We start from the raw sequence: 22,173 nt of genomic DNA on the forward strand, positions 1-22,173 counted from the left end.
ATAAAATATCCCAATGAAGACAATTTTATGGCAACAAGCTATATTTTGGCTTACAGTTAAGAAAGGAGAGAGTCCATTGAGGTGCCAAGACACAATTGGTAAAAAAGAGGCATTGCTACAGGATCAAGGAGATGGCTGATGATCACATTGCATCTGCACTCAGGAAGCAGAGAATGAGAAAGTGAAGCCAAGCCATGAAACCTCCAAGGCACCCCCTCCCCCCAGTGATATATATGCTCCAGTAAGGCTCTACCTCCTAATGGTTTCAGAGCCACCAGCTGGGGACCAAGTGTCCAAACACATGAGCCTATTGGAGATAGTTCATCACAGCAAGAAAATAATGAACTTGTCTGTTCATGGAAGAGTTTAGAAAGGTATGCATGTATGTTGAAGAATTGGGACCTGACAGCTGTTCTTCAAAGCACCTTGATGGAACATGATTCTGATCCTAGTAATTCTCATTGGCTTAGCTACTATGGCTCACTCCAAGGTTGCTTCTGTACTTGAGAGGAACTAGTAAAACACTTTTTTTTCTTCTTCTTTTTCTTTCTGAAGCTGAGGATTGAACCCAGGACCTTCCGCTTGCTAGGCAAGAACTCTGCCACTGAGCTAAATCCCCAACCCCTGTAAAACACTTTGATCAATTATTTATCTCACTTCAGGGTGCCACACAAATGATGTTCCTGATTTTTAAAAAAATCTTTTAATAGATTGAATGATTACTTTTAAAAGTCATTTAACTGGGTCAAAGTAAGTACAAACAACAATTAAATACTTACAGTATTAGAACAAAGAGCCTTGCACAGTATCATATACTTGTATTCTCAGCGTTCCAGAGACAGAAGCACCAGTGTCTCATCATCAAATCCAGCCTGCCATCCTGATCTATATCGAAAGTTTAAAGTTCTGTATCGAGACCCTGTAAAAACAAAAGACAAAACAACCAACTGAACAACCAAAAACTTCACACTGAAACATGAGTAGAAAAATGTATAGCATGGTAAAAATAAGACAATTTGAGCCAGTTGGGGTCTTTGTCATTTAATATCTGGTGGTTTTAAATGAACATTCTTCCTTAGTCATTTCTTTGTTTTGAAGAAATAATGTCTCAGGACACAAAAACAACAGATTTTTCTATACAATGAATAGATTTTGCTCTTTAGAGTACAAATGGTCTCTGTCAGTGTTTAGCTCTGCTTTGACAGGGTAAAAGGTTGTATTCCTGTCAGTGTGAAAATCTTCCACTTAAGTTTTATTTATAAAGTTGGGTATTTGGCTAAATTTGAATGGTAGACATAGTTTGCTAATACCATTTAAAATTATTGGAAATTGTATTAAAGAGTATTGAAGAAGTATAATAACATTATACTGTAATCATGTAATTAAGGAGGTTCAGCAAATGCCTGGTTGGAGTCATTGATGGGAATCGACAGAAAAACCAGCCCTGACGAAGGTGATAAAAATTCTAACTCAGTGATATTTCTGCAGTCAACAGCAATGATTATTTTATATTTCTTCCACTGTTTACAGGGCAAAGAAAACAATCAATATAACTTAAGTTAGAGGCAGGCGTAGTTCACTGAGATATAGACCTCCCAGAAACATAAGTCCATAAAACTAGATCTCACGAGAAAAACGAAATAGGAGTAAGTAATTATGATAGAACCTTTCACCCCATGGGTGACTTCATTCTTTCAGAAAAGCCTCATGAGGTATATGCTGACATCCCTATTGTGCAAATAAAAACAGAGAGACACAGGCAGCTGGCCACATGGCTTAAAAAAAAATCTCGGCCAGCTCACCCGCCCCGGGCCGGCGCGGGCGCTGAGGCTCGAGGCGGGGCGATGGCTTCCCCGCACCGGGCGGCCAGGCAGGCGGCCGCCAGTCTCCACCTGCCGGTAAATCCCACCACCGGAGCAAGGGGCGCCCAGTACGAACACGAAGACCCCTTAGAGTCCTTGGTAGCAGCGGCGTTGGCGGCAGCCGTGGAGGAGGAACAGACAGGGATGCGGCCGGCGCGGGCGTCGGCTGGTGGTGGTAACAGCTTTCCTAGGGAGAATGAAGGTGTGACACTGCAGGACGTCATGGACTTTTCTGAGATTTACCACTCTAATGAAGAGTATTTCAGGAAACTAAGAGAGCTGAAGGCTGCCCATGCAGAAACCATGGCAAAATTAGAGAAAATGTACCAGGACAAGCTAAATATAAAAGACATCCGGCCAGTGGTCATCAGGGAAGATTCTTCTAGTGTCTCCTCTGGTTCTGCATCGGAAAAGGACTGCCCTCACCCTGTCTTGTTAGTGACATCGTTTTCAGAGCCTGAGGTAGGCGGGTCACCCTCCTTGTCCACCACTTCTGACGAGGAGCTGCCCACCCTGGAGAGAGAGACTCCCAGGGGAAGCAGACTGACAGCCTATGCCAAGGAGCTCATCAACAACATGTGGACTGGCTTTTCTGTAGAAGATTATATTCAGCACGACTCTGACTTCCAAACAGCTAAGAAAACAAGGAAGAAACCCAAAGCCTGGGTGCCCACAATTACAGTGCCCGTGCCCTTTCAGATGACGCTCAGGGAGCAGAAGAGGAGAGAGGAGGCGCAGAAGGCCCGAGCGAATCTGGAAAGGGACGGGGACGACGTCGACGACGCGGAGTGCAAGAGGAAATTCCGAGCCAATCCTGTCCCCCCCTGCCTGTTCCTGCCCCTGTATGAGGATCTGGTCAGGCAGAAGGAAGAGCAAAGGAGGACCGCCAGGGAGAGGAACAAAGCCGCGCTCCTGGCCTCCCAGAGGCCGTTCAAGTTCATTGCCAGGGAGGAGCAGAAGCGGGCAGTCCGGGAGAAGCAGCTGAGAGACCTTTTTAAGTCTAAGAGGAAAACGAAGCGCTTTAAAGCCAGACCCATGCCTCATTCTATTTACAGGTCGGCTTCCAGTGACAAGTCGAAGGAAGAAGAGCTCTTTCGGAACATCAGGATGCAGCTAAGGGCCCAAGAACTGCTACAGAATCCATCCTGGCCCTATAGGCCAGCTGGCAGACCTTTCAGGGACCCCAGAAGTCCTGGAAAGCCACGGGGTAAACACAGGTGTAGGTGCCTGAGCCCTGATGATGGAGACTTGGCTGAGAACCGACGGAAGGAGCCCTCCTCAGAACACTGCTTCCTGAACCCCTCCACTCTTTATAAACAGTGTGGTCTTCAGGAATCCCCGTGTGACTCTGCTAAAAGACAGAAAGTCTTGGCAGACATGAGAGCAGTCGAAGAAAATCTGAAAGAAACATGCTGGCCTTATCTGTCTCCAAGGCGGATGTCCCCGGTCAGAAGTCCGTGTGCAAAGCCCAGGCCTGGTCTGTGGAGCCCTCCAATGCCTACCCTGTCTTCCCGAGGGCGGGAACAAGCCATCAGAGAGAGTGAAAAGGCAAGGATGAAAGAGTATCGACAAGAACTGGAAGAAAGAGATGAGAAACTTCAGAAGAGGCCGATGCTGTTTGAAAGAGTTGCCCAGAGAAATGCAAGATTGGCAGCAGAAAAGCATTATTCTGACACCCTAAAAGCACTAGGCCTGTCTGAGGAGTTTGTTACAGAGAAAGGCCAAGGTGGAAAAGTGTCTGAGAACATCACCAGGCCAGAGCCGAGAAGCCACACATCGGATAAAGAAAGCTCTTATGAAGAAGAAAGAGAGAATGAGGAAGAAAGCTCTTTTCTTGATGCCAGCAGCCAGGACTCTCACAAGGAAAGCACGGGAGATGTTAAAGAAAGCAGAGAAGGAAATTCTGAAGAGTGAACCTGAGTCAAAGGCTTCCGCTCACGGAGCCCTTCCTTCCACACGCAGCCTCAGGACCTCAGCCCCGCACCGTGCTGCCCTGAACACATGTGGGGACAGCTCCCACGCATGCAGAGCCGCTGAACCAAGGCGTCCTGTCTGGAAAAGGCTGTGTCCACACAACGGCTGATTTGATTGCTAGATTACAGCTTTGCTGTCTGCAGTTTTGAAATTGCTATGTGTGCTGTTTGTGATTATGATTATATTTTATTTTCAAAGTGTTTGAGGGTTGGAGAACCGCAGCTGTCACAAATGGGTTAGTTATGGAAATGTACATTTATATTTGGTAGGGAAAAGAGTTTGGTATTGAGAGAACTATTAGCTTTTGAAGATCTATTTTTAAATTTACTAAGTATTTTCAATTTTTTCAAATAATATACAGAAAAAATAGGTACTTAGAAGTGTACTGCTAAATTATCCATACCATGGCTACTTTTTCTTTTTTTGCCCTTTTTTTGTGGAGATTAAATCCAGGGTTCACATATACTTTAACATGAATTCTACCATTGAGCTGTACCCCTAATCCCCTCAAATCTTTTTTGATAGGTAAAGTATTAAAATAATTTATCTTACTTTGTATGTATGTATTACTGCACATGGAATAATTATGGCATTTGCGTGTGGTAATCTTTTTGTTTCTTTGTTTTGGTTTTTGGTTTTTTGAGACACGGTTTCTCTATGTAACAGCCCCGGCTTTCCTAGAGCTCGCTTTGTAGACCAGCCTGGCCTCAAACTCAAGAGATCCACCTGCCTCTGCCTCCCGAGTGCTGGGATTAAAGGCGTGTGCCACCACTGTTCAGCATGTGAGGTAATCATAATTGAGATATATAAGTCCCTGTTCTCAATATGCTGAATTTGTGATCCTAACTTGTCAAAGGAAAATCCTAAAAGTAGCTCAAGTTTAATTTTTGTATTGCTAACTTACTGTGATTAACTTTGTATACACTGTTACAAACTTACTGTCTCTGTTCAAGATTTAATTTGATCTTGAGTCATTTTTCCCTCTTTAAGCACATTTTTGTTTTGAAAATTCAAACTAATCTTTAAAATGCTACAAGGTAAGACATTGCCATTCTGACAATTAGCTTTACAAAGGACTAGAAATAAAGGTGGGCGACAACATCTCCCAGCTGCTTCTTTTGCTTAGGAAGATGTGTTCTCAGCTGGGGCTCATGTGACATTCCTGCTGCTCTGATTAGACTGCTAAGTCCTTTAGAGGTGGCGTTATTTGAAAAGTCACGTTGTATCCTCCCATGAGCTGTTAACGCGGGGTTGTGCATAAGGGAGACAGCTTAATGCAGATTTGAATGAGGGGATGAATGGCCCTCAGTTATAGTCACAGTTACTTCAGCGTGTACGAATGGATCTAGAAACATTTCCAACTTACTGAGGACTTGTACAACAATCCACAAACTGTCTGTCATATTTAGAATGTTACTTCTACTCTCCTCCCCTCGATTTCACGGAGAGAGTGTGGTTTGAGGACATTAAAGACATCAGAACCCGAAAAAAAAAAAAAAAAAAAAAAAAAAAAAAAAAAAAATCTCAGAGCCTGATTTGAAATTCTGATTTCAGGAGCCATTTCCTCCAAACACAATCCTGTATAAGCCTTTATGCTTAAACTGCCTTGATCTTCAACATTTGACTTAGGGGATAGAAAAAAAGGATTTAAGTATAGATCCTCATATTATTGTTCACTTAATAAATGCTATTGCATGATATACATCATCTCATTTAATCTTCATATACAAATCATCTCATTTAATCTTTACAACCACTGTTACCTAAAGTGATACAAATAAAAAAGAATAAGATCAACTGTGGAGGAAGTTAGCAAAGCAACAGATTGATCTTTCTGTCCTGTGACAGTGAAAGAAATATAAAATAATCACTGCTGTTGACTACATATGTATCCCTGAGTTGAAAGACTGCCAGGTTTTTACATTGTAAGACAGTTACAATAGACTGATGTAAATTGAAGGCCATTTAAAAGGGAAACATTGGTGACAGTGTGAAACCAAGAGAAAATTGTGAATCTGAATGTTTAGATTCATGAAATCACACATATGAAATTATCAGAAATTTCTTGGAGTACTAAAACTTATAGATCAAGATATGTAACTCAGAGGAAGTCCAAAGACAGGCTGTGCATAATGAACTTCCTTTGGAAATCACAGAAGTAAAGTATGCTAAGAAAAGCTGAATCTGTCAGGAATGTTGGTAACAGAGTGATGATACTGCTGGGGAACTGAGTCAAGTTCTGAAAACAGGAACTCTCAAAATGTGCACACATGTGAACTTCACACACACACACACACACACACACACACACACACACACACACACACACCAAAACAAAACAAGCAAAACATATCAGTGCACTTAACAGAACCATGTGCTGTGTCAGCTAAGAAAATGATTTGTGAAGAAAGGTTAGTATATTTCATCAAATAGTGCCCTCTGGTTACATGTAAAAGAAGAAATAACCCAAATGTCAATCAACAGGAGATTACAAAACTAGTTATGCCCAAACAATGGAAAAAAGCAAATGAAACAGCCACACTTTGATCTGTATAACATCATCAATACAATACTTTACTATAATACTTGAGTGTAGAAAAATCCTAGTAGATTAAAAATTCCTATTTGACTTTATTTATTACAGATTCTGTAAAAGTAGTTAATGTTAATTTCCTTTTAAATTTTTTTCAATTTTATATTTTTCATTGCACACCTCTCTCTCTCTCTCTCTCTCTCTCTCTCTCTCTCTCTCTCTCTCTCTCTCTCTCTCTCTGTGTGTGTATGTGTGTGTGTATCAGAGTAAGTGTGTGGAGGTCAGATGACAACTTGTAGAAGTAATTTCTTTCTTACTACCTTTGGAGTTCTAGGGATTGAACTAATCTCATCAGGCTTGATGGCAAGAGCCTTTGCTCACTGAGACATTTCACTGGCCTTCTTCACTGAAAACAGATCAGCAATTGCCCAGTGGACTATAGGATAGACTATAACAGACCACTCAAAAAAGGTGGGGGTTAGTGGTAATTGATTTGTGTGTGTGTGTGGGGGGGTGGGCTTTGGAAGTGTATTTGTGAAACATTGCTGTAATACATTCTTAAAACAAAATTTTGTACAGGCACCAGGAAGTTCTGTAGAATGGCAATAGTCAAGTTATGCTTCATGTGTTCCAAGAATGGTATGGTAAAACTGTAAAGTTAGCACCATGTGCTATGTATTCAGAACACTGTCCACTAAAAACAAAACAAAACCCAGAAGCTAAACAGAGTGGCAGTCATTTGTCCTTTGCTAAAGAGAGTGAAGGTACACATTTTTCCACATCTTGTCTTTGCTTTACCTCGCTAGCTCCAAGGTAAAATGTATATCATTTATTCTTAGCATTCCTCCCCCAGAAGCAGAACGGTAAGTTGTAGAATAGATACATTTTAATTATTTATTGAAAATGTAAACTGCTACGAGCAATGTAGCACCATAAATAAAAGTGGCTAATTTTGGAACCATTAAAGTGTACTGATAATTTCATTTCTCTGTCAACTCAAACTAGCAACACGGGAGTGTTTCATGGAATCTTCAGTCTCTCTGTCACAAATTCACCCCAAGGGAAGCTAGTCTTGATGGGGAATTTTGCCTGCCTTGGTGGGGAAGAATGCTTATAGGAGTAATTTCAAGATGAAAATTTAATGATGATTTCTGTGAAATATTTATAATGGAACTAAAAATAGAGTTTTCTTTAAGTTCATAAAATACAGCTCTTCATGATTCTCTCTCTGTAGCGGTGTGTGTGTGTGTGTGTGTGTGTGTGTGTGTGTGTGTGTGTGTGTGTGTGTCTTTGTATGTCTTTGTGCACATTGATACCGGGTTCCATTATGTATCATAGACTAGCCTCAAACTCACTATCTGCCTACCACATTGTATACAATGTTCTGATTGCAATCATCATCATGTTCCCCAATTCCTGGCTTTCTCTCTTTCTATAGTAATATGTATTTTTTCTCTTTTCCAGACATGAAAACACCACTCTCTTCTATTCACCACTGCTTTTTACTGATCTTTGCCTGTGACATGTGCCTAGATCGAGAGATCAGGCAAGAGTCCTGACTCCATTTTATTGGTGTATTGAGAATAAGAAATGGCTATAAACATTTCACCTACCTTTGCTACAGTTTAAATTAATAATCTGTATAACTACACTTTATATGTACTAGCGAAGAAAATTTAAAAGTTCTCTGATTGTCATGTTGATTCTGTTCTGATAATTATGGCTTAAAATCTTTGTGACTATATATTTTTCTCAGTTTTTTTAATAGAACATTTGCTTTGTGTGGAGTTGAGTTATTTATGACTCAGAGGGGTCAAATGGGAAGTGATACACTGTTCATTGGCTGGATCATGAGCATTAAAGAATTAAAAACACTTCTTAGGATAGACAAAAGTAAGATTGTTCAAATGATAAAATAATGACCTACATTTAGACTTTGCTGAGTTTTTAGTGACAGTTCAAGGGTGATTCAGCTCCATCTCCTCTTGGGGAGATTTTATTTTATTAGCCTTGTGATCTCTATTTCTTCAACCTAATACAAGTGTTTAGGAGAATTTTCTTTCATTTGTCTTTCCTTTAAACAATATCCCTTCTACATCAGACATTATCTGTGGCTATAAGTAAGCTTGAATAGTGACAAGTTATTAATGATTATTAATTATAGTAACCTAATAAATATGTTAGATGATTATTGAAGACTGATTTACCCATAATGGTATTGATAGTATCTACAGAACAAAATACTTTAAATGTTTAACTTTATTACTCAGTGTACTCTACAGAAGGAATTCTTGATAGTTTTCTGCTCATGACCCATGAAACATTTATTTCTCATGATTGTTTTATGTGTTTCCAGACATATAAGTATATAGAATATGTATAAAAATCAAACCTTTACCAACCGTAAGTTATAAAGAAATTTATTTTAAAACAATTCTATGCACACATAATTCTACCATTTGATAAAGACAGTAAGCTTGCTTTCTGAAATGTGTGTGTGTGTGTGTGTGTGTGTGTGTGTGTGTGTGTGTGTGTGTGTGTGTGTGTTGGTTATTTTGTTGTTGTGGCTTTGATAAAATATCATGGCCATGTAAAATTACAGAAGGTAGAGTTTATTTATGCTTATGGACCCAGAAGCTGTAGAGTCAGTAACAGCAGGGAAGCATGGCAGCAGACACAAGAAGCTGAGAGATCACCTCCCAACTGTCAATATGAAGCAGAGGGAGTGAACTAGAATGGAGGCAAGACTATAAATACTCAAAGGCCATCCACCATGATATAACTACTCCAGATAGGCTCCACTGTAGCTAGAGTTTTCCTGCCTGACCCATGGTCAGGACAAATTTCTCTCACCCACCAGTCCCACAGCTGCTCAGACCCAACAAAGTAAACACACAGAGACTTATATTGCTTACAAACTGTATGGCCACAGCAGGCTTCTTGTTATCTATTTCTTATATCTTAAATTAGCCCATTTCTATTAGTCTGTAAGTTGCCATGTGGCTCGTGGCTTACTGGTACCTTGCATCTCACCTGTCATGGTGGCAGCTGGCAGTGTCTCTCTGACTCAGCCTTCCACTTCCCAGAATTCTCCTCTCTGCTTGTCCCACCTATACTTCCTGCCTGGCTACTGGCCAATCAGTGTTTTATTTATACAGAGCGATATCCACAGCACTCCACATTCCAAATGTTCTACAACAGTGATACCAACTGGGACCAAGTATTAATATACCTGAGTTTCTGGAAAGCGTTCTTACAGAAACCATCATGCCCCATTCCATGGCTCCCACAGGTTCATGGCTGCCATGACCTATTACATACCTCTTATAGGTTCATGGCAATAACATAATTCAAAATGCACTTATTCCAACTTCAAAAGTCCCCATAATCTTTTAAAGTCTCAACATTGTTTAAAAATCCAAAGTCTCTTCTAAGACTCAAGTGAATACCCTAATTGAGACCCCTGTAAAACCAAAAGGCAAATTATATACTTCCAACATGTAATGGCACAGAATATATATTTTCTATTTAAAGTGAGGGATGGGGTATAGTGAAGAAATATCCCACTAAAGCAATATTAAAACACAGCAAGGCAAATACTGTATCTTATAGCTTCTTGTCCAGTGTCAAAAGAACTCTGATGGCCCTGCCCTTCCTGCTTTGCTGCCGATAACATACATCATTCACTTGGGATAGTTTTATTCCCTCAATGCAACAATCCATCACAGACAGCACAGTTCTCTGGCACCTCCAATGTCTTTTGGTCTTCACTGAATGCAGGCTTCACTTTTGCAGTTTCACGTCTTGTATACATTCAAGATCAAGAAATGGGACCTTCCAATGCTTCTTTTACTAAGATGTAGTTGATTGTACTTTCCAGTAGGAGTCTAATAGATTAATATCTAAAGAGCCCCAAATGCTGTAGGCTTGAGCCTATTATACATTATTGGCTTCTTTGTCTCCTGTATGTTCCAGCAAACAACTTGATTGTGTACTTTTAAACTACTAGGTAGAGACATGGCATCATGGTACACACTTCTAATCTCAGCTCTTGGAAGGCAGAAGCAGGCAGATATGTGTGAGTTCAGGGACAGCTTGGTCTACACAATGAGTTATAGGATTGCCAAACAAACAAACAAACAAAACCAAAGAATCAAAACTGCTAGGCAATCATGGCTGGGATGTAAAGGAAGGGGTAAATGAATAGGTTGTGGGACAGATGTGGTGGACTTGGACTTTGAACATCACTAGAGAACACTGACCTGACCGCCCCCCCCACTCCCCCCCCCCCAGAGAGAGAGAGAGAGAGAGAGAGAGAGAGAGAGAGAGAGAGAGGGAGGGAGAGAGAGAGAGAGAGAGAGAGAGAGAGAGAGAGAGAGAGAGAGAGAGAGAGAGAGAGTGACGAGCCTACCTGATGATTTTTTTCTTTTTCTTTACTTTACTTTCAGGAATCCTCTTCCACTAACACAATATCCTATTCACACAGGGAATCCACTGCCACAAGCTGCTTGACACAAGGGAATCTCTGAAACTACCAAGGAAGATTCCATTACCCATTCTCTCTTGCATCCTTCATTCCTTTAAGGCCAGTAGCACATGGAGGTACTGCTAAGGACCATTACCAGTTTGGGATACACCTTCAGCCCTTGGAACACATTAACAGTGGCTTTTGATTGCAGTTGCTTTATAGATGCAGGGAACTCCTCACCTTTCTCTTTCACACACTGTAGGGTTAACTGAGTGAGGTGTCTTGTCTTGAGGGCATGGTTCCCCTTGTCCCAATACAGAGCAGGCTTCTTGTTAATGGTGCTAATATCCTTGACTATCTCAGACCATCCTCCAGATATTACCTTGCCTGTAACATTAAGCTTCCCCACTTCACTTTTTTCACAAGCCTGTACATTTTGTATTTATTTCTGCCCACTTGTTTTGTTTTTCATTGTGGATCTGTGTACACATTGTCAATAACAATCCCCCCAGCAGATTCAAATTTATGGGATATTGATATTTCCTTGCCAAAGATAATATTCCACTACTTGGTAATTTAGCCATATGTCAGTTGTTAGGCTATGGGCAGAAAGAAGCCAGATTCTTTGTCAAATTATCAAAGAAATGACATCAAGTCTAGTTGCTGATATTGTCCTACCCTTACACCTTGAGCTAGACCTCCACCATCTGTACTCTTCTCTGTGCAAAGATTCCACATTAAAAAAAAAAGGTCAGGTTCATTACAGCAACAACCCATTCTCTGGTACCAACTTCTGTATTAGTTACTTTTCTATTATTGGGATAGAACACTAACCATGACCTAGAGGAATTATAGAAGGAAGTGTTCATTTTGGATTATGGTTCCAGAGGTATAAGAGTTAATATTTTGCTCTGGGGGCATGGCTGCAAGTGGCAGGGACAGGAAGCTAAGAGATCATAAATCAACAGCAAAGCTGAAACAGAATGAACTAAAAGTGGGTTGAAACTGTAGAAACTCAAAGTCTTCTGCTCTGTGATATGTTTCTTACAACAAAGCTCCACAAGCCAAATGTTCCAACCTCCCCAACAGTACCTTCATCTAGGAACCAAGCAATCTAATATCTGATTCTGTGGGGGATAATCTCTTCCAAACTCCAACAGTGTGCCTGCTCCTATGTAATTCAAGAAATTGGATGCTTCAGAATGATGTGACCAATGACAAGAGTCCATGTCTAAGGCTAAAGGTCTGGAAACACCTTATAAATTTGCTATCTGGGTCCACATTGATACTGGCATCTAACATCAATTGACATGTATGCTGGCTAGTTTTATGTCAACTTCACACAAGCTAAAGTCATCTGAGAGGAAGGAACCCCAATTAAGAAAATGTCTCCATGAACAGAAATGGAGGAGGAATGGATTAGGGGGTGGCAGAGGAGAGATGTGGAGGATGGATTGGGAGGAGAAGAGGGAGGGAAACTGTGGTTGGGATGTAAGTAATAATAGTAATAATAATAAACCATTTAAAAAACAAAAGGGTCTCCATAAGGTTGGGCTGTGGACAAGCATGATGGAGGCACTTTCTTAATTAGTGATTGATGGGGAAGGGATCAGCCCATTTTGGGTATTGTCACTCCTGGGTTGGTGGTCCTGGCTTCTATAAGAAAGGAGACTGAGCAAGCCTTGTGGAGCATGCCAGTAATCAGTGTAGCACGAATCTTAAAGGGTCTTATTAATAAAAACAAACCCAGAGCCAGGTATTGGGGTAAATTCTGAAAGATCAGAGTGGCAGAACAAGCCACAGCTAACCTCACCTCACCAATTCCTCAGCTGATCTTGTTTCCTCAAACTGGAAGCCTCAGTGTCCTCATCCAAATGGATCTCAGCTGAAGTGCTTCTAAAAAGCCTAAAAGCTTAACAAGGCTCTAGTTCCTGGTCCTCACACCTTATATGCCTTTCTGCTTCCTGCCATCACTTCCTGGGATTAAAGGCATGTGTCACCATGCCTGGCTGTTTCCAGTGTGGCTTGGAACTCACAGAGATCCAAAGGGATCTCTGCCTCTCGAATGCTAGGATTAAAGGTGTGGGCTACCACTGCCTAAACCTATGTTTAATATTGTGGCTGTTCCATTCTCTAACTCCCAGATAAGTTTATTGGGGTGCACAATATATCAACCATAATTCAGTACTTCTATGTGGCCTCTGCATCGGACTCCTGCCTACAGGTTCCTACCCTTTTGGGTTCCTGTCCTGACTTCCTTTGATGGTGAACTGTGATGTGGAAACATAAGCCAATTAAACTCTTTCCTCAACAAGCTACTTTAGTTATTATGTTTCATCACAACACTAGTAACCCTGACTAAGACGGCATGGTAGCAGAAATAGCTATACTTCCTCAGGAAGAATGCAGGTTGATGCCGAAGGCTGGCTTTCTCTTCTACTTTGGTTCTGACCAGTCCGAGTCTATCAGATGGTGATACCACATTTAGGGCAGCCTTTTTCTCTCATTTGATTTCACGTGTTAGTCTTCTCAGGAGACACACTCATAGAGCTACTCAGAATCATGATTTAATGATCCTGTCAGCATGTCCATCTTGTTAAGATGTCATTCATAATAGCCATTATCAGATATTTTTAGTAAATTTGCATGCTAATTGACAGTAGCCCAGGCAGTTTGATAAAATGAATATGAACAACACAGAACCTAAAAGTCATGTAGCTCTTAAATGGTTCCAATCCCAGGTCTTTTATATTCCAGTGACATTGTTCTTGACCACTGCACTGCTATGCAAATAGGTAACTCTTTTTGTTCCCAGCTCCCAACCTTTGTGTGTGTATGTGTGTGTGTGTGTGTGTGTGTGTGTGTGTGTGTGTGTGTGTGTGTGTGTTGTTTTTTTCTTCCTTATTTCTGTTTTTGTTTTGGAGGCAGGAAGCAAAGTTTCATATCAGATAGGCTGATCTCAGACTTCCTTTGATGTTCAGGATGATCTTGCACTCTTGATCTTTTTGTCAACATCTCCCAAGAGCTGAGACTAGCTATATGTAGTTTTAAATTATGTACTTTTAAATCTTAATTTAGCAACTACAAAGAGAGTAACATGCAATCCTGTTTAATCTTTTAGGGAACTGGGGTTGTAAAGTTGACAGATAAATTTTGTCTCTTAATTTATATTGTGTCTCAACTACACGAACAATCCAATCAATCATCTCTAATCATATCATGCTTATAAAAAGCTACTCAATTTTATCTTTTTCAAAATATAAATTTGTATTACAAAGATAGCAATAACTAATATAATATAATGAATTCAATAATCTGAAATATGAGTTGATAACTTCTTTATTTTTCTTTCAACATTTAAGAAAATTATATATATATATATATATATATATATACATATATATATTATATAAAAATACACTAACTTTTTCCTGATGAGGTCAAAACTAAATAGTAATTATAAGAGTACTAGTAAGTGTGTATCTTCTAGTTTCATTGTATTTTTGCATATTATCTATGTTCCTGGTTTTTTACTAATACAAATGTCACTTTCAATTGAGCAAAAACATACTCATAGTACCCGGACAAGTTAATGATTTCATAAAAATGGCAACATAATGATGCCTAATGATATTCTGCTACACTCATAGATGATGCCTACCCTAATTGTCATTAGGGAGGCTTCATCCAGTAACTGATGGAAGTAGATAGAGAGACTCACGTCAAACATTAGGCCATACTTAGGGAATCCTGCCAAAGAAGGGGATGAAGGATTGTAGAGGCTAGAGTGGTCAAGGACACCACAAGAAAACCCACAGAATCAACTAACCTGGACAAATAGGAGCTCATAGAGATCGAACTGACAACCAAGGACTCTGCATTGGGACCAACCTAGGCCCTCTACATACATGCGGTAGTTGTGTATCTTGGTCTACTTGTGAGAGTAACAGTGGGAACAGGGGCTGTCTCTAATGCTTTCGCTGACTTTTGGGTCCCTATTCCTCATTTTGGGTTGCTTTGCCCAGCCTTAATACAAGGAGAAGTGCTTATTTTCCCTGCAACTTGATATGCCGTGTTTTGTTGATGTCCAAGGGAGGCCTGTTCTTTTCTGAATGGAAATGTTACTGGAGTGTATTGGGTAGAGGGCAGAGGAAGATGCAGGGAGTGACTGGAAGGAGAGTGGGGAGGGGAAACTTTGGTCAAGATGTAAAATAAAAAAATTACTAAAAAATATAAAGTTCAATATAAGTTGTGAAAAAATCAGAAAAAAACCTCTGTATTTGCTGGCATTTTTCATTGCAGATATTTTGGAATCAAGTGAAAAGTATCTAAAGTCCTCTGTTTCATAATTTTAATATATAAACTTGAGTTTGTACTTAATGTGATCATTTCAAAGAATTACTCTTGGAACTTCTGTCTGTGTCATGCTACTGTTTGTAGCCATGTAACTATAATCTGAATCTAGTTTTTGGTATTTCAAGAGGGTGCAAAAGATCTCTTGAATTGTTCTTTGTTTCTTAAGGAATATGTTGTTCAAAACAAATGAAAAATATTATCAGCATCTTGTCCATACCATTGGCAACTGAATATATTTAAAAATGTGTGTATATGAACTGTTTAATTAGATTTGAGAGGTGCTCATGGAGCTGTCATCAGTAGAATTGATAACGCCAAACTTGTAAATTACATTTTATATGTGTTAAAGCCGAGATATCTGTGTTCTGTGAAAAGAAATCATTTTATTAAAAATAACAGAGGGTACGCAATTAAGCAGAGGGTTTGTGACTGTTTGGGGTGACAGGTTTGTCCAGGAATGGGTCATCACTCATGTCCTCCCTCTAGTTACCTGTTGTAGGTGCCTTGCTGACTTCCCAGGCTACTGCTGGAATAGCATACATACAAGCCAAACTCATAATTGTTGTTTCAAAACTTGATAAAGTAATGTTTAGCCCCTTTGAATATTTGAGGATGTATTTCAGTGGATCTGTCTCTTTTCATCCATCTTGAAAGCACACATCCAATTCTGTAAATTGTTTTAGGCTTCTATTTTAATAGAATGGAGATGAGTGAGACTTATTTTTTTTTCCTTTTCTGACATGCTTGAGAGAGAAAACATAGCTTCCCCGTCATCCCCTAAATGGAACAACCTCACTCTTGCTCGATGAGTTTGGAAAAATAAAAACACAAATCAAAAGCCCTAACAGCACATCTGTTCTTATTTACAGGAATTATACGATGCAGGCTGCAGCTCAGAATCAGAGGTAAGCATTACATTTAATCTGTCATGCCTCCAGGTTTTTATGGAGTTCAAACGTTTTAAAAGGTTTGGCTTGACAAAACTCCCTCATTACGTTTCTTGAGGTAGCACTGTCATCCCTGTCCAGTATCTCACTAATAACATTTCCAGTTCAGTGGGAGCAGACATTGTTCATTGCATTTTATTTGATCTCAGCCTATTTAATACTAGAAGATGCTGTGTGCACACCATTCCTTTAGGATTTGAAACCACTGGGTTAAAGGTACATCCAATTATGTTATATCTTTAAGCAACTTAAAAGTGTGGTTTTCTATATAGAAATTTACTACTGAACTGTGGCGAAATAAAGTGAAGGTTGTGAACACACTGACAAAAGTGAAGGAATCCAAAGTTAAGGATGACATTTTGTCTTTCCTTTGTGCTGCTGTGGAAATGAATGGAGCAGAAGAAATTGACAAAACACTGGACTTTTTACTATTATTAATACTGTTTAACTGTATAACATGCAAGACATGAATATTTTTAAATTTAAATGTAATGTAAGCATGGTTGGTACGCCATATTGTGCTGTCGGGTCAGAGGAAAACCTTTTGGAGTTGGTTCTTTCCTTCCATCATGTGAGTCTCCGTGTTGGAACTCAGGTTCTCAGGCTTATTAGCAGGTTCCTTACTCACTGAGATATTTCACTAGCCCTAATCAGGAGTTTATAACACATATTCCTGAGTCTATTTGGTTTCTGTTAAACCAAAAATTGGTTATAGGAAATCAATGAAAAAGGTGATATTGTTCAGTTTTCCCCAAAAGACTATAATAGGGAATTTAAAAAGAATAGTATTCTTTCCTCTTGCAAAATCATTAAGAAATGCAGCTGCCAAGGGTTGCTGAACTCATATATCCAGACAACAAGGTTGGTGCTTTCTATGATTTGCAGTAGCACAACTGGTCAATAAGTACTTATGATGTGTAGCTGAAACTTTTGCCTGATCCTGCCCGGCCCCTGCAGTCCTGTAGCCACTTATAAAATAATCACTAAGAGGCTTAATATTATTTACAAACTTAGGCCATGGCCTATGGCTCATGCTTCTTGCTAGCAGCTCTCATATCTTAAATTAACCCATTTCTATTCATCTATATGTTGCCACATGGCCATGACTTACCAGTCTTTTCACATCTTGCTTCTCCTGCTGGCGGCTTGCACTCTCCTTTCTTCTCCCTCTATCTCTCTTGGATTTTCCTGCCTGGCTCCACCCTGCCCTGCCATAGGCCAATACAGCTTTATTTATCAACCAATCAGAGCAACACATATTCACAGCATACAGAAAGATATCCCACAGCAGTGATGTATTAGGATTCTGAGACACACACATCCAATTGGACAGAAAGAGGGAAAGGAAATCAAAGACCAGCAGTACACATTTGCTTGATGAGTTAGAAGGTCAGTGGCAGTTTTGGGAAATTTGTGATCCATTGTTCCTAGTCATCAAGGCACCATCTCCATAGGAGGGAGACATATAGACTTCATTTGGCTGCAAGGAAGCCTGGAAAGAAAGGATGGGAAGAAATGCTGCTTGGACTTGATGAGTTAATTCTGTCTCTCTTTCCTGGGTAATTTTAAGCCCTATTAAAGTACATGGAAGTTATATGCATACCACCAACCACATGACATTCAAAATTCCTAAATTGTAGTGTATAACTGCACTCTGTTATGAATATAGAATTAGAAATATTTCATATCAGGTACAGAATGGCAAATTGTAATATAGAATCACCATCTACCAAATTAAGTAATCCAGCTTTTTTGATCAAGTCTCGGGAGGGAAAGAGTAGTCATGTATTTTGAGGAAAAAAAGGTGTTTCTACAGTAACAGCTGATCTTTAGAAAGCAGTAGGTGAATGCAAAAGCAAGTCAAGGCCAATTCACTAGGAACAATATCAAAGAAAAATTTAAATTCCATTTAACTGACAACTACAACCTCCAAGACTACACTGGACTTCTGAGCCAAGTGTCCTTTAGGATCTCTTCGGTGAGTGATAGACTCCTCTGCGTATATGCCCAGGAGTGGTATAGCTGGGTCGTATTGTAGTCCTGTTTTTAATTTTCGGAGAAACCTCCGCACTCATTTTCATAATGACTGTGCTAGTTTTGCACCCACCAAGAGTGTGTCAGGATCCTTCTTTCCCCACATCCTTGCCAGAGACCTTGATGACTGCCTTACTGTTTGGCCAATCTCAAGCAGTCTTTTAGGTCATGTGTTCCTGGTGGCTAGGAACGTTGAATACATTTCAAAATGCTTACTGGCTATTTGATTTCCTTCTTTTGAGAACTATATCTTCATTTCATTAGCTCATTTGCTGAGTGGCAGTTTGGATGTTCTGTTGTTTAACTTTTGCCCATCTCTAAGTATTGTTATTCTATTTACAATGGCATTGAAATGAAACCGTCTTGTCTGTCCACCAACAGAAGAGCAGATAATAAAATGTGATATTTATACACAGACAAATTTTATTCAATTGCAAAGAAAATGAAATTATTTTTATTTTTATTAAGAAGTTTTTAAGTCATTTTACATACCAATCACAGATCCCTCTCTTCCCTCCTCCTGCCCCTCCAGCCTCCCCCCGCAACCCACCCCCCCAGTCCCTCTTACAAGAAGGTAAGGCCTCCCAAGGGGAGTCAGCAGAGCCTGGTACATTCAGTAGAAAATGAAATTTATAGGAAAATAAATAGAAACAGAAATAAGTGAGCTTAGGACAAAAAGTGCATGTCCCCTCTTATATGTTATATCGTAGTTTATAGAGTGTACCTGTATGTATATAAGTGGGTGGAAATATGGACAAAGCATAAAAAATAGAAAGATGACCAAAACAGAGTAAAAATAAGTGTTGAAGAAGATGGGAGAGGACAAAGGGACACACATGACATGGAACTGGGCAGGAGACTGGTAAGAAGATACAAGGGGCATTCAGAAAAGTTGAGTAAACAAGAGGACAGGTGAATCCACTAAAACATATTTTGTTTGAAAATATCAAAATAACATCTGATTTTTTCAAGGCTAATTTTAAAAATGAAAAAAAAATAATTAAAGAAATTTCCAGTGCAAATATTATCTCAAAATCAGGAAGTGATAGAGAGAGCTCCCATTTCCCCACAGATTCACACATTCCTTATTGTCCCCAAAGTGACAATAATGATACTAGAGAATGGAATTTCCATGAATAAATTCTGCACATTTATATTCCCTTTTAAAACCTGTGTTCTGTCTTTGTAAAGTAATGTATTATTATACTTTTCTTTTCTTCTAACAGAGACCTTGAAACATTTTGTCCATTCTACTATATATTCTAAATATAGGCCCTTTGCCATTAGGAGCAATGCACATATGTTATGTGCTTGTTAATGTATCCATAGTTTTTGTATTACTTGGAGTTATCTAGAGGAGCAGAATGATAAAATGAAAGGCTGTGTATTAGGGTGCCTTACATGCTAAGGCCCAGCTAGTCCAATGGCTGTCTACCAATTGAAAGTCCAAGAACCCAGTAGTTGTTCAGTTCACAAGGCTGGAAGTCCTAGTTGGTTTTCATTATATACTAGAATTTCAAGGAACTAGGTTCTAACATCAATGAAGGTATGGATTTGCCAGCAAGAGTGAGGACAAAAAGGCTGAGTAAAAATTTCTTTCTTCCATACCCTTTATATATATAGGCCGCCACCAGAAGGTGTGGACCATTTTAAGGTGACTCTACCCACCTCAAAAAAATCTGCATTTAAAGTGTCTTCAAACTTCAAATGATTTAATTAAGAAACATCTTTCACAAATGTACACAAGTACTCATTTGGGTTTCAGTTAATTCCAGATATAGTCACATTGACAACAAAGAATATCACAGCACTTCTTTAATTCATTTTTCATCACCATTGAATACATTGTGATGCAAAGATATATTTTTCAGGGTTCTTTATACAGGACATCTGCACATGCTATAGATCATGGATGGGAAGAGTGATTCAGTCCAATTCCACAGGCCTCAGAACTAGTAGAGATGATGTGCAACTCTCATTCTGTGATGGAAAACCAAGAACCTTTGTTCTAAGAACCTGGCATTAGTCCTGGAGACCAAAGACTAGAGTCCCTTAAGTATTGTCTTCAGGGTAGTAAAATCATGTGATCTTTGGGTGAGAGGCACTTGTTTTTTGGTATGGACCTGTAGAGTCTGAGAACACAAGCCTGTGGAATGAAGTTCACTCACACTGAGGTTAGAGCATCATCTCCTTTCCTTCAGAGTCCTATGCTAAGTTCTCAGAAATGTCATCAGATGCATTCCTTAACTTAATCTTGTAGATCTGTTCCCTTTCTTTTTCTACTTTGTAGTATGCCTAGTTTATTGGTACTATCTCTGTAACTTGTTATTTTTTATCTTTTACATTGTGGTTAAGCTTTCATTAAAGATCATGATCTTGAGTATGTCCAGATGTGTTTGCATGTATGTATGAAAAGGTATAAGTGTTGGTTTATTTTTAATTTTATTCCTATACTAATAAATGTGTTACAAAAATAGATAACACTGCTCACTAATGTCCTATCTGTTATTCCTAGCACTAAGGAAACAGTGAAGAGGAACACAATTTGAGGCTGATCTGGGCAATATAGTAAAGTCCTGTCATTGGAAAAAGCAAACAAACAAAAAAAGAAAAAAATGAAAGACTGGGAACGATTTGAAAATTTATTAAACTATTCAAGAAATATAAAATTAATATCTGTATCTTCACACAGTATTCGTCTCTCTGTGTTTATAACTCTCCTTATATTTACTAGTGAATCATTTGATGAGGACCAACTTTAATGATCTCGTCTTTATCGGTGTCACATTGGATTCTTAGAATATCTGAGGGCACATCAGTATTTCTTTCCAAAACTGACATTATTCTATAGATTTGTATTTTTAAGTAAAAAATCCTGTTAGTCTTTTGGTGTTCTTTAAAATAGTAATGGATGCTTTTGACTGAGACTGCATCAACACCATAAAAAGTTTGCAAATATTTAACATATATCTGTTATTGCATCAAAGTGCCTCTATATTAAATATCTCTGTCATAGGCGGATAATTTTCCATTGATGAAATTTTCTCGAATCTGTGAGCACAGTTGATTTTTAGACAATAATTTCAAGTGTGTGTATATATTATTATTATAATTTACAAAGAGTTAAGTATTGTTAAATTCAAATGTTCCAATAACATTTGGTAGTTATGTTGCAAAGACAATGATATGTTTTATTCTTTTGGATATTTAAAATAAAATTAATATGTATAAATCAATATTTCATGATGTCATGTCTAATTTTTTTGTTTCATTGTTACATCTTCTCTAAAATATGTCATTGAATCTACCAGTAAAATTAAGATTACTATTTATATTCCAATAATTATACTTCATTTCTTTTTCTGTTCCTGGAACATTGATGAAGGTATGGATTGGGAACTCATTATGCATGACAGCAAACAAAACTTTTATGGAACGCATTCTTGTTTTTAGCCACTCTTTTCTATTAGCTGTGTTTTACATGGCATGTTTACTAATAACTATAAAGTTCTATGGCATATACTTTTGTGCTTTTATAAAGTTACTGGTTCTCTTAGCTTGCAAGGAGTTATTATCTTTTCATTTCCAATGTTTAAAGAGAGGTTTAGTTGATTATTAAATATTGAAATAAATTTATGTTGGATTGCATTATATTGAATGGATTGAGATAATTGTTTTTTTATGTAAAGTTATCAGTTTTAGACTACTCATCCTTTTGATATTGTGCCTATTCAAATCTGATGCAAATTATTGGGGCAGAACTGATATTGCAAACAAGGCTTCCTTGCAGCTACTTGGGGTTGTGTGGCTGCTTACAGAAAATGGATAGTAGTAACATTATTATGACTGATGCTGTAGTTTTCTAAGCCTGTCTCACAGCATTTGCCTTGACCTATGAATGTCCCTCTGGCCCTTGTTGACTGGAAATGATGGTGATAGGAGTGACTTCTAAAGATATGCATGAAACTGTCTTACCACCCAGAAATTCCCATTATATGT

At 38.8% G+C, this 22,173-nt stretch overlaps 1 protein-coding gene across 1 annotated transcript; it reads left to right on the top strand.

Annotated features, from left to right (window-relative positions):
- The first annotated feature begins 1,798 nt into the window (after nucleotides 1–1,798).
- LOC128098492 (protein FAM161A-like) lies at nucleotides 1,799–4,937 on the top strand. Its single transcript, XM_052719701.1, has one exon. The coding sequence runs from the start codon at nucleotides 1,845–1,847 to the stop codon at nucleotides 3,774–3,776; it is 1,932 nt and encodes a 643-aa protein (XP_052575661.1). The 5' UTR covers nucleotides 1,799–1,844; the 3' UTR covers nucleotides 3,777–4,937.
- Nucleotides 4,938–22,173: the final 17,236 nt, after the last annotated feature.

The sequence above is a fragment of the Peromyscus californicus genome, unplaced genomic scaffold (genome assembly GCF_007827085.1).
Source record: "Peromyscus californicus insignis strain IS unplaced genomic scaffold, ASM782708v3 Scaffold_6__1_contigs__length_162567912, whole genome shotgun sequence".
Classification (NCBI taxonomy): Eukaryota; Metazoa; Chordata; class Mammalia; order Rodentia; family Cricetidae; genus Peromyscus; species Peromyscus californicus.

Coding starts and splice junctions, on each gene's coding strand:
- LOC128098492 (XM_052719701.1), top strand. CDS start 1,845: ATGGCTTCCCCGCACCGGGCGGCCAGGCAGGCGGCCGCCAGTCTCCAC.